This window comes from Rhincodon typus, chromosome 4 (assembly GCF_021869965.1).
Source record: "Rhincodon typus isolate 14 chromosome 4, sRhiTyp1.1, whole genome shotgun sequence".
Lineage (NCBI taxonomy): Eukaryota > Metazoa > Chordata > Chondrichthyes > Orectolobiformes > Rhincodontidae > Rhincodon > Rhincodon typus.
In genome coordinates, this window is record NC_063335.1 from 108970765 (window position 1) to 108983565 (window position 12801).

The 12801-nt window shown below is 39.3% G+C and overlaps 1 protein-coding gene across 1 annotated transcript in view; it reads right to left on the reverse strand.

The window, feature by feature from the left end:
• LOC109920528 (piezo-type mechanosensitive ion channel component 2-like) overlaps positions 1-12801 on the reverse strand; it is a 696943-nt gene that overhangs the window by 543776 nt on the left and 140366 nt on the right. The window contains exon 2 of the mRNA XM_048596193.1: positions 5103-5198. Within this exon, the coding sequence (XP_048452150.1) occupies positions 5103-5198 (96 nt within the window). The remainder of the gene's footprint in view (positions 1-5102; positions 5199-12801) is intronic.

A 12801-nucleotide genomic window follows, 5' to 3' on the forward strand; every position in this document is an offset into this window, starting at 1 on the left:
ATAACTCTGCTCCTATGATGCTGCTTGGCCTGCTGTGTTCATCCAGCCCTGCACTTTGATGTCAAAGGCAGTCATTCTCACCTCAACTCTCAGGTTCTGCTCTTTTGTCTTTGTTTGGATCAAATCTGTAATAAGGTCAGGAGCCAAGTGGATTTGGCGGAACCCAAGCTGAGCAAGTCATTGCTGAGAAAGTGCTGCTTGATAGCACTGTCGAAGACACCTTCCATCACTTGGATGGTGATTGAGCATAAGCTAACTGGTACTAATAGTTTGTCATGGATTTGTCCTGCCTTTTGTGCATACCCTAGAAAATTACCACACTTGTTGATTCCACAAATGTTGCAGATGTACTACAGATTGAGAGGTGAGCAACTAGCTCTGCGGAAAAACCTTCAGTGCTATTACTAAAATTTTATCAAGGTTGACAGCCCTTGTAGTATCTAATACCTTCATCGTCTCTTGATATCACAAAAATGAAATAAATCTGAAGATTGGTATCTCTGGCACTCGGGACATTGGAGGGTGGCTAATGTGGATCACCCACACAGCACATCTGGGTAAAGTGAGCTGTAAATATTTTGGCCTTCTGTTTGGCTGTGACGTGCTAGATTACCCTATCATTATGTATAATGTTTTTAAATTTGAGTTCTGGTTTTCAAGTCTGTAACTGGTGGGTATTTGAAGCTAGTAATTAGCTGCAGCCATCATGATTTCTTTTAAAACCATTTCTGAGGGCTAGATTTAGATTGAATGGGTTTTCTGCATCAACAATGGACTTTATTTTTAGAATGTTTTGTGACCAGCAAGGTAAATAATGGGCCCTCAAAGTTTTTTAAGAGGCTTGATCTTTTTTTAAGCTTAACTGAAACACTTATAGCTTAGAGAGGGACACTTTTGGTTTCAGTATATACTTTGAGTGAGGAAGAACTGTTAAGTCCTTGGAATAGGATGGCTGTATAGACTGGTGTAGAAGAAATGGATATATACTGAACTAGGTTATCTTAGAGTGAGGATTTAGTGTTAATCCCTGAAGTTTTGTGATAAAATCTTAAGAAGTTATTAAAGCTAAATACATTTATATAGGTATGTGATAGCTCCAGGAAGAAGCTATCTGCAATTCGCATCTAAAAATTGAAGTCACAAATGACTTAAACCGACCCAGGTGTTAAATATAAGGACTCTGGTAGGAGTACTGTGCCAGTACTACTTTGGATTCTGCTGTTTTGTTTCTTTTCAATTTATTAAGTACAGTTTGGAGATTAATGGGATTTTACTTTTACCTGAGTGTTTAAAAATCTTTTAAGTTTAGATAATAAGTAGATAGAACAATGGATCAACAGGGGAATGAGAAAAGTGATAAGTAGTGAAATCAAGGGCCAAGATCAAAGGGACACAATGGAAAATTATGGGAACAGGGCAAGTAATGTTAAAACCAAGTCTTATGGTTTTGTGCAGAAAAAAAGTGTAGGACAGTCAGGATTACAGTCATGGGTGCAGGGTGACCAGGGATAGGAACTGAATATCCAGGGGTATTCAATACTTAGGAAGGGCAGACCACAAGGAAAAGGCAGTAAAAGTTGCATTGCTGGTTAAAAAGGAAATGAATGCAATAGTGAGGAAGGATATTGGCTCCGACTACATAGAATCTCAACGGGTAGAGCTGAGGGACACCCGGGACAAATAAAATTAGTAAGGATTCTACAAAAACCCCAAACTGTAAGGGTGATGCTGGTAGTAGCATTAAAGAGGAAATTAGGGATTAATGCAATAAACTAAAATCTGTAATTATGGGTGACTTAAATCTGCATATAGATTGGACAAATCAAATTAGTATCAATTCTGTATAGGAGGAATTTATGAAGTGTATACAGGATGATTCTCTGGACTAATATGTTGAGGAACCAACTACAGAAGAGAAAATTGATGGAAGTGAAGGGCAATAAATCCCAGGGCCTGATAATCTACATCACAGTGTATTTAAGAAAGTGGCCCCAGAAATAGTGGATGCATTGGTGGTCAGCTTCGAAGATTGTTTAGACTCGAGAACAATTCATACAGATTGGAGGGTAGCTAATGTAGCCTATCGATTTAAAAAGGGAGGTAGTGAGGAAACTGGGAATTATAGACCAGTCAGCCTGGCATGGTAGTCAGGAAAATGCAAGAATTCAGTATAAAAGATATAATAGCTGAGCAATTGGGAAATACTGTCAGGATTGGATTGAGCCAAAATGGATTTATGAAAGGTAAGACATACTTGGCAAATCTGCTGGAATTCTTCAAGGATGTAACTAGTAGAGTTGATGAGGGGGAGCCATTGGACAAGGTTTATTTAGCCTTTCAGAAGGCTTTCAATGAAGTCCAATATGATATCACTAAATGTGATCATTCCAAAAGGGCAGATGACAAAGCTAGTAGGGAGGGTGAACTGCAAGGAGGATGCAGAGATGCTTCAGTGTGATTTGGACAAGCTGAGTGGGTGGTCAAATGCATAGCAGATGCAGTATAATATGGAAAAATGTGAGGTTATCCACTTTGATATCAAAAACAGGAAAGCAGACCCTTATTTGAATGGCTATAAATTAAGAGAGGGGAATGTGCAATGATACCTGGGTAGCCTCATACACCAGTCGCTAAAAGTTAGCATGCAGATGTAGCAAGCAGTAAAGGCAACAAATAGTATGTTGGTCTTTATAGCAAAGGATTTGAGTACTGGAGCAGGAATATCTTGCTGAAATCATACAGGGCCTTGGTGAGACCACACATGGAATATTGTGTCTCCTTATAAGTGGAAAGATGTTCTAGCTATAGACAGTACAATGAAGGTTTACCAGACTAATTCCTGGTATGGCAGGACTGATGTACAAGACTGGATTGGTTAAGACCATAGTCACTGAAGTTTAGAAGGATGAGAAACTCTGTCATAGAAACCTATACAATCCTAACAGTTGGGTATTACATTGGGTAACCAGAAGATGATGTTCCTGATGACAGGGGAGTCCAGAACCAGGGGCCACAATTTATAATACAGGGTGGGCCATTTAGAACTGAGATGAGGGAGCATTTCTTCCCAGAGAGTGGTGATCCTGTGGAATTCTCAGCCACAGAAGGTGGTAGACACCAAAACTTTGAATATTTTATGGATATATGTTTGATGTATGTCTTATGGCTAAAGGGGATCAAAGGGTATGGGGAGAAAACAGGAACAGGGTACTGAGTTGGATGATTGGGCTATGCTCGTATTGAACGGCGAAGTAGACTCAGACGGCTGATGCCTTACTTCTGCACCTATTTTCTATTTTCTTCTGCAAGAAGTCAGTTGGGAGGATGGTGTACACCGACCATGTATTACTAACCACATGGTAGAATGAAGTAAAAGGGAAGAAATAATGGGTGCTTGTCAGAAAGCAGGATTTTAATCTACATATGGACTAGAAAAATCAGATTAGTAAAAAGTAGCCTAGATGAAGACTTCAAAAATGTGTCTGGGACAGTTTCTTCGAACAGCACGTTCTGGAGCTGTACTGAAAACAAAAAGTGCTGGAGATAACAGAGGGTCCGGCAGCATCCATGGAGAGAAAGCAAGCTAATGTTGAGTCTAGACGAAGAGTCATCTAGATTCGAAACATTAGCTTGCTCTCTCTCCATGGATGCTGCCTGATCTGCTGTGATCTCTAGCATATTTTGTTTTCAATACAGATTCCAGCATCTGCAGTAATTTGCTCCTATGTTCTGGAGCAGAGCAGAGTAGATACTATACTAGGTTTGGTATTGTGTTACAAGGTAGGGTTAACTGATGGCATTGTAAGGAAACTGGCCCCAAAGTGGTAACAATCATAATACAAGGGAATTTTACTTCAGTTTGAGGGACTGGGTCCAAGGCTAACACTTTAAATTTAAATAAGGACAATTACAAGGATATAAAAGAAGACATAGCTAAAATGATCTCATAAATTGGATAATTGGATAGGTGAACAGAGATGCAATGGCAGACATTTTAAGCGATATTTCAGCATACACAGAAAGGGTATATTCCAACTTGAAATTAAAATTCCAAGGACACATCATACTGATTAATTTAAAAGAGTTAAAGATATTATCAAAATTTTAGGAAACTCATGCAACTGTGCTAGGATGAGCGGTCAGAACTTTGAGTAAAATCTAAACAAAGGCAAAAAATGACTGAAAGGTTAAAAAAGAAGGAAAAATAGAGTATAAAAAAAATCATACATAAAAGCAGACAGCAAGAGGTTCTATGTACTTGGCTTGAAATCAAATCAGCTATGATCTTATTGAGTGGCAAAGCAGACTCAAGGGGCCAAGGAGGCTAATCCTCCTCCTAATTCACATTTTCATAGGTATGTCAATTTTATAAAATTTAAACTGACATATGGTTTAAGGTCTGATAATTTAGTGAGATCCTAGAAAAATATTGATAACTGTGTGTATTGTTATTTTTTGAGTTAGTGCAATATTTATGCGGCTATAGGCACTGTTATTGGTGGTTTATTGAGGGAGATGCCTCAGAATTATTTTAGGCTTTCAAAAGGAGTTAAATATGCTGTTAACCCATTTATTTTTTCCTGGATTCTGTCAAAAACTGAGCAATATCATTGAGGAAATCTTCTAGTTTCAGTATCCCACGTAGGGACCAAATGAGGGGATTCCTTACCCATGAAAGACAGCCCTGTAATACATTTGGCAATGTTCCAGAGGTTGCTATCTAATTAGCTGCCTTCAAACTCACCATTTAGCTAGAGATCCCAGGCAAGATGAAGATGCTGTTAGCTAAGTTAGAGATCTGACAGTTCTGAAGCCTCAGAAATACCTTAGCTTACATGGGCACCACTGAGATGTGAGATTTAATCCTGCCTTGAAAATATATTTCTTCATTGGTTACATGGACTGTATCACAGACTGCAGCAGTTTAAGACAGCAGACCATCACTATCATCTCAAGGGAACTGGAAATGGGAAGTAAATATTGGCGGTTTCAGCAACACTCACAAGAATGAATCATTAATTCCTGAGCTATCAATTACTCATACGTACTCATACATATTCATACATAGCTTGCATACAAAATAATAATTCACAATTTCTTACCTTGCATTGTCTTTTTTGTGGGTTCAGAAAAAAGTGGAATAAGGAGGAGAAAAATGAGGTACACAAACGATAGCCCATTGTATCGAAACAAACATGCTGAAAGACAAGTGAAAAGAATAATATTCATTTCTGTGCTCTGAGAAGTAACTTGGGATTAATGTCTACTTCCAGAAAACATATTGTGCATTACTTATTTACTCAATGTTTAAGTAAAGTTTTAACATGTAATAACAACTGTAATTAGTTGCCAACTTTTTTATTCATTTACAGGATGTGTGTGTTGTTGGCTAGTCCAATATTTATTGCCCAACCCTAACTGCTGACAGGGCAGTTAAGAGTGAGCCACATTACTGTGGGTCTGGGGTCACATGTAGGCCAGACCAAGTTTGGGCGGCAGATTTCCTTTCCTAAAGGGCATTAGTGAATCAAATGGATTTTTCCTTACAATTGACAACAGTTTCATGGTCATCATGAGACATTTAATTGCAAGTTTTTTACTGAGTTATAAATTCCACCATCTGCCATGATGGGCTTTGAACCCAGATCCCCAGAAAAAAATACCTGGGTCTCTGCATTAAGAGTCTAGCGATAACACTACTTGGCCATCAGCTCCCCTTAATGGCCTAAAAAGTCTGATGTTCAGATTGTTTGAGATGAGACACGTGTTAGAGGATGTATGTGAGGATGCTCTGGAAGCCCACTTACCGTAAGATATAGGACCAGAATTCGGCCATTTAGCCCATCGAGTCTATTCCACCATTCGATCATAGCTGATATGTTTCTCAACCTCATTCTCCTGCCTTCTTCTTCTCACCCTTGATCCCTTCACTTTATCTTCCAACTGGTGTGACCCGGTCTTGTCGACTCCATAGCCCAAGTAGGTCACTTGAGGGCCTGGAACATACACTTTCCCCTTCTTAGACATAGCCTGCCACCGCAATGTGCCTTAGGACTACATCCAAGTTCTCTAAGTGTTCCTTACTAGTTTTCCCTGTTATCAGGATGTCACCTAAGTAAATGGCAACCTGACGTAGATCTTGTAAAATGTTCTCCATCGTTTACTGAAAAATTGAACAGGCTGACAATATGCCGGATGGCACATTAGTATTCAGTGTTGCATATTGGTACAAGCCCTTATTGGTATTAATTGTAGCATACTTCTGAGAATGCTGGTCTAAATGTAATTGCAAGTAAGCGAGGCTCATGTCAAACTTCACCAAAGACAAAAAACCTGTTAGCTTTGCATACAAATCCTCTAACCGAGTGATTGGGTATTTAGCCAACTGTGAAAAACAATTTACTGTTTGTTTAAAATCTCTCACAGAGGCAAACTGATCCATCGGGTTTCAAAATTGGTGACCAGGGCTGTCCATTCTGCTAATTGGACTGGTTTAATGATTCCTTCACTTTCCAGTCTTGAATTCTACCTCTACTTTTGCCGTTAAAGTAAATGGCACTGGACAGGCCTTGCAGAATTTGTTTCCTGGTCAACATGCAAAGTTATTTTGACTCCTCTGATAGTCCCTAGACGTTTCTGGAAAACATTCAGGCATTTAATTAGGACTCCACTCAGGCAGCCATTTTCCAGTTGAAATATTTTGAGCCAATCTAGGTGAATCTTTTTAAACCAGTTTCATTCCATCAAATTTGGGCCCAAGGTTTTTACTACAATCACTGATAACCAAACCAATTGCCTTTCATAACAGACTGGAACAGACATTGTACCCTTAATCCTCAAAAGTTCTACGGTATAGGTTATCAGACAAGCTGAAGTCTTGTGCAAATTTAAGGGCTGGAGTCCAGAGTGAATTTTATTAAAATCTGATCCTGTGATCACTGATATGGCCATGCTAGTATCAAGCTCCATTTGAACCAAATGGCCATTTAACCTGATATTTATCTTGATCGGTTCTGATTTGGATGTTGCTAAGCAATTTAACGGTTCCAAACCAGATGCAGATGGAGTATCTAAGGTGTGAACTCTCCTGGGCAGTCTTCTGGATGCTGGCCTATGACTTTTCTTACTCCATTTAAGTCTAGTAGGACTCTGTTGCTGTCCCAAATCTGCATATCAACAATAATGACAATGTCTTACCAGGCAGGATCCTGAAGAAAATTGGAACTGTTTGACTGAGACTTGGTTTTATTTGTGAGATTTTGCTGTGTGCCAACCTGGAATACTCTTATTAGGATATTTCCTGAGTGAGCTTATGCAGTTGTCTGCACCAAATCTTTGTGTCATCCACAAACTTACTAATCAAGCTACCTACATTCTCCTCCAAATCATTTATATATATTCCATACAGCAGCAGTCCCAGCACTGAGCACTGTAGAACACCACTGGTCACAGATCTCCAGTCAGACAAATACCCTTCCACCACTACACTGTCTTCCCTGACCATGCCAGTTCTGTATCCATCTTACCAACTCACCACAAATCCCACATGACTTCACCTTTTAGATTAGCATGCCATGAGGGACCTTGTCGAAGGCCTTGCTAAAGTCCGTATACACAACATATACTGCTCAGCCCTCAATCATCTTTAACTTTATTACTTCTTCAAAATACTCAATCAAGTTTGTGAAACACAACCTTCCCCATTCAAAGCCATGCTGCCTGTTACAAAGAAATTCATATTTTTCCAAATGTAAGTAAAACCTATCCCTAAGAATCTTCTCCAATAATTTACCAGCCTGCAATTTCCTGGATTATCCATGTTGCCCTTCATAAACAAAGGAAAAATGTTTGCTATTTTCCAGTCCTCTAGGACTGCCACTGTGACTAAAGGAAATACAAATATTTCATATAAGGTCCCAGCAATTTCCTCAGCTGCCTCCCTCAATATTCTGGGATAGAATTCTGGTCTTGTCTACCTTAATGCCACTGCCGCCTAATTTACATTGATCTGCCTTGGAATGTCAATATATCCCTCCTGAGACTCACCATTCTCCGTTGTGTCCTTTTCCATTGTGAATACTGATGCAAAGTATTCACTAAGGACCTCATCTACTTCCTCTAGCTACATGTATAGATTCCCTTTTCCTTGAGTAGACCTTCCCTTTCCTTAGTTCCCACTTGCTCCTCATAAATGCATAAAATGCCTTGGGATTTTCCTTAATCCTGTTCACCAAAGATGTTTCATGGCTCCTTTTAGCACTCCTAATTCCTTTTGAGTTCTTTCCTGCTATCTTTGTATGCTTTGGTGTCTCTGTCTGTCTTCAGTTTCCTAAAACTTATGAATGTCTCCTTTTCCTTGTTGAATAAGCTCTCAATTTCTCAAGGTTCCCGAATCTTACCATCCTTATCATTCATTATTATAGGAGCATGCAGGCCCTGAACTCTAATCAACTGGCCTTTAAAATATCCCACATGCCAGATGTGGACTAACCCTCAAACTGCTGCCCCCAATCCACATTCGCCAATTCCTCCCTAAGTGGTAGTTAGCCTTCTGCCTTGATGCTTTCACCCAAGGATTACTCTTTATTCATAAGTAGTGTAAAACTTACAGAATTATGGTCACTGTTCCCAAAATTCTGCCCTACTGAAAGTTCAATCGCCTGGCCAGCCTCATTCTCCAACACCAGGTCTAGTATCGTCCTTCTCCAGTTATTACACATTGTTTTAAAAAGAATCCCCCCTGGGCACACCTATCAAATTCCTTCCATCCCGAATCACTGGCACTAAGTGAGCCCCTGTCAATATGTAAGATAAAATCATCCGCCACAACAACCATGTTGTTTTTACATTTTTCCATAATCTGTCCACATATCTGTTCCTCTATCACTGGCTGGCTGTTAGGAGGCCTGTTGTACAATCTCATTAGTCTGATTGCACCCTTGCTATTCCTGAGCTCTATCCATGTGTCCTCCTGCAGTAGAGCTATGATATTCTCTTTTATCAATAATGTAACTCCTCCACTTGTTTCAAGTATTTCAGGGTCAAGCAGCATCTGCTCAGAGATTATAAACTGGGGGCCAAGTTACACACAACGTAATGCATCGGGGAGGGAGGGCAGTTATCCTGATTCCTTAGCTTAAAAGATGATACTTCTTAGGATTGAGCCTTCTGATTTGTTCAGGATCAGAACAGCGTGATTGCAAGTAAGAAAGGAAATGTGACTCAGGTGGCAGGAATGCAGAAGCTCAGCCATTGATATTGTCCAGCAGGTTTGTGACTCTTTTTGGTTGTTTGAATGAAAGAGTGAAGGGTAGATGAGCTAATTGCCCATGGTGCTGCAATCAGGGAGCCATTCTAGTGTGTGGGGAAGCAAAATAGAACAAAGTGATAGTAGAGGAAAGTATAATCAGAGGGATTGCCACAGTGACAGTCTATTGACAGAGTCCTCTTGCTTTCACTTGAAATAAATAGGGAGGTTTCAGTCCTCCTCTTTGCTTAAAAGCTTTGGTCCAGCAATATCTGGAATTGAGAAGTCTCAGCCCCGCAAACTTTTGTAAGTCTCATTGTGAGCTATACTTTTCACTTGAGGATTTTAATATCAAAGTAATTATCCCTCAATTAGCCTTTTCATGACGTGGTTTAAAAAATCTCAGGGCATGTGATCTATAAATTTCTTTGTGATTTCCTGTCAGCTGTGTCCTCATTTATTTTTAACTACTTTTCTTACAAACTGAAGTCCAAGACTTTAAGTTAGTCAATGAGATATTGCAACTTCATAGTCTGTATTTTATATTATCTCGAAACTGTTTAACGAAGGTGAAAATTTTGTCTGCTTTGCTACAGTAAAATGTGTGATCCATCCTGTCTGAGTCTCCAGGCCACTCTGGGAAAGACTGCTCCAAAGAACTTACTTCTCATAGCTTTCTGGGTGTTCATTAAGCAGATATAACCTCAGTGAAAATTTCAGCCATCTTTGGTCATTGTAATACATACCAGAAACATTAGGCACTACTTGTTCATGGAATATCAATTATATTGTTAAGATATTCAGGTGTAGGGCATTGAATTTGCCACTGGTTTTCCCCACAAAGATCACATCTGTCCAGAATGAGGGAATTATATTGGCCACAAGAAGCTTCAGTGTGATAATGAAAGTGTTAGTCATGGATTCATTTAATTGTATGCTGTGGAACAGTGTTTGCACATCAATAGTATGTCAAATTGATTGTTTTGAATATTATTTAAATTCGCTCAGTAATAAGGATAAAAATATAGTCAGGGAATGCTCAAATTCAACTTGCTTAACAAATTAATAATTACTGACAAGAATGAAGATTACATTCAGAATAGTTGAAGTAGGCCCATATTAGTACAGTTGTGGTATCCACTGAGATACCCTTCCTGTTAAGCAAGCCTTATTTGAGAAAGGTACTGATGAAATTAGATTTGGAACATAATAAATCATTTGTCTTGCACACACAAGAAGATACAGGAGGACCAAGCCCTTGTAGACCAGAGGCTGCAGGACCACAGCTACACTACACCCAGCTACATTAAGTATGCAATCATATGGCTGCCTGACATGGGTAGCTACATCCAGCAATCTCAGGTTCTGTTGGAAATGTACAGAGTCCTGAATTCTTTTGCCCTACCCACTGGACCTCAGCACCAACAGCAAGGCAACAGGAGGACAGATCACTTTGACTCCGACAAGGTGCCCCTTCCTCAAAAGGACACATGGGAGCATCAGTAGGCACCCTAGCAAAGGAAGGACCTTGGAAGTCTCCTCTCAGGACATTCAAGAGGTACTTAAATTAGTTTTACCTGCAGATAAAAGACAAGCCTGCTGCACCTTTCAGACCCAGTTTCAAAGTTTTGCTGTCTTGTCAAAGAAACATCTTGTGTCAATAAGAAGTGAACAGCTCAAAATCAATAACTATAAATACAGCTAACTGTCAAGGGCATTGATTTAACAAAATATTTGTAAGAAGCATCTGTTTAAATAGAAGTGCCTGAAAATATAAGCTAATATTTTATCTGGAAACAGTTGCTATTGAACTGAAAATGATTGAAAAATATCACTGAGCTACAGAAATATATGATCAAAATGCACTTTAGAATGGTGGTTCAGGGTGTGGGATAAAAACACTACAGTACCACCAATCACACAATATTCATGCCGAATAGAAGCAGACACAGATGTAATGTAGCCTGCTAACTTGCTAGAATAGTCTCATCTACTATAACAGTTAATGATTCACTCTGTTTTAAACAATAATAATCTGAAATTACACAACATTGCCACATTAATAATTGCTTAGTTATATACAACTTAAATATTGTTCCACATCTCCTTTTAACAATGCTTGAGTTACTACATTCTTGGCTACAGTAAATGAAATATTAAGCTCAACTTCAACAGAATTAAACAATGAAAAAGGTGATAAATTACATCAATAAAACCATTCTGATACCTCCATGACTAACTCCAGAGATTGCACATCTTAGTCTTATGTACAGTCTGCACACCTTACCTCCACATATGGCTATTTACAAGTTTTGCAACGACAATATGGACTGCTTATTTGTCATGTCATGTCATGTCAGATTTCACATAAGGAATGTCAACGCAAGCAATCTACAAAGTAGTGCCAAAATTAAAAATGCTTAAACACATTTCAACTCTACATTTATTTAGTTGCACAAAGAGATAACCGTACAGGATACTCTTGCTTTATGAAGAAATAGTCTCATGAAAGCCATGGAAGAAGGCATGCAAGGTAAGGAAGCATTAGCCAGAAAAGCAGCTACCTCAGAAGGAGCAGGCCATATGGAAGATTACACTTTGACTTCCATTTCTGTGCAAAGCACCAAAAATGTCTACGTCTTTTCTTTCCCACAAAATAGATGCCATCATTCATACATCGTTTGCTGTGAGCTTCAATTCATATGCCTCCTGTTTAAAGTTATTTCAATCATCCCACCTTCCAATTTTATTTACTTATTCAGAACTGGGCTGAAGAAGTCATATTGAACTCGAAATGTTAACTCTTTCTTTCTACACAGACGCTGCCAAGCCATTGCCACTTAAAACCATGGGGTGGAATCTTACAAGAATCTGAGCAACATGAGATGTGAGGCAGACCTGTATGCCGTAAGACTATAACTGAGAGACAAGTAGCAGGATATGCAATGGTCTAGTGGTATTATTGCTAGACTATTAATCCAGAAATTCAACTAATGTTCTAGGGACCTGGGTTCAAATCCTGCAATGGCAGATGGTGGGATCTGAATTCAACAAAAAGGACCTGGAGTTTAGGTGACCATGAAACCATTGTCAATTGTCAGGAAAAACCCGCCTGGTTCTCTAATGTATTTAGGGAAGGAAATCTGCCATCCTACCTGGTCTGGCCTAGATGTGACTCCAGACCCACAGCAATGTGGCTGACTCTTAACTGCCCTTTGGGCAATTAGGAATGAGCATTAAATTCTGGCCTAGCCAGAGATGCCCACATGCCATGAATGTATAAAAAAAAGCAGCAAGAGTCTTCCTGATGTTGTCTGACCACACAGTGGGTTTTCAAAGATGGTGCAGGCTCAAGGGGTTCCAGTCTTTGTGTGCAGATATTCGCTGAGTGATGACTGTTCTGGGCACGGCATATGGTATGATAGAAATTACACGTGAGAGACATCATAGAGTTGTGGTTGGTAATCAACATGTAAGTTTAGTAAGATAATGGTGAGAAATCAGGTTAGGTTCGTGGTGGCATATCTTCCTAAAATGCCATTTGAATTTAGCCA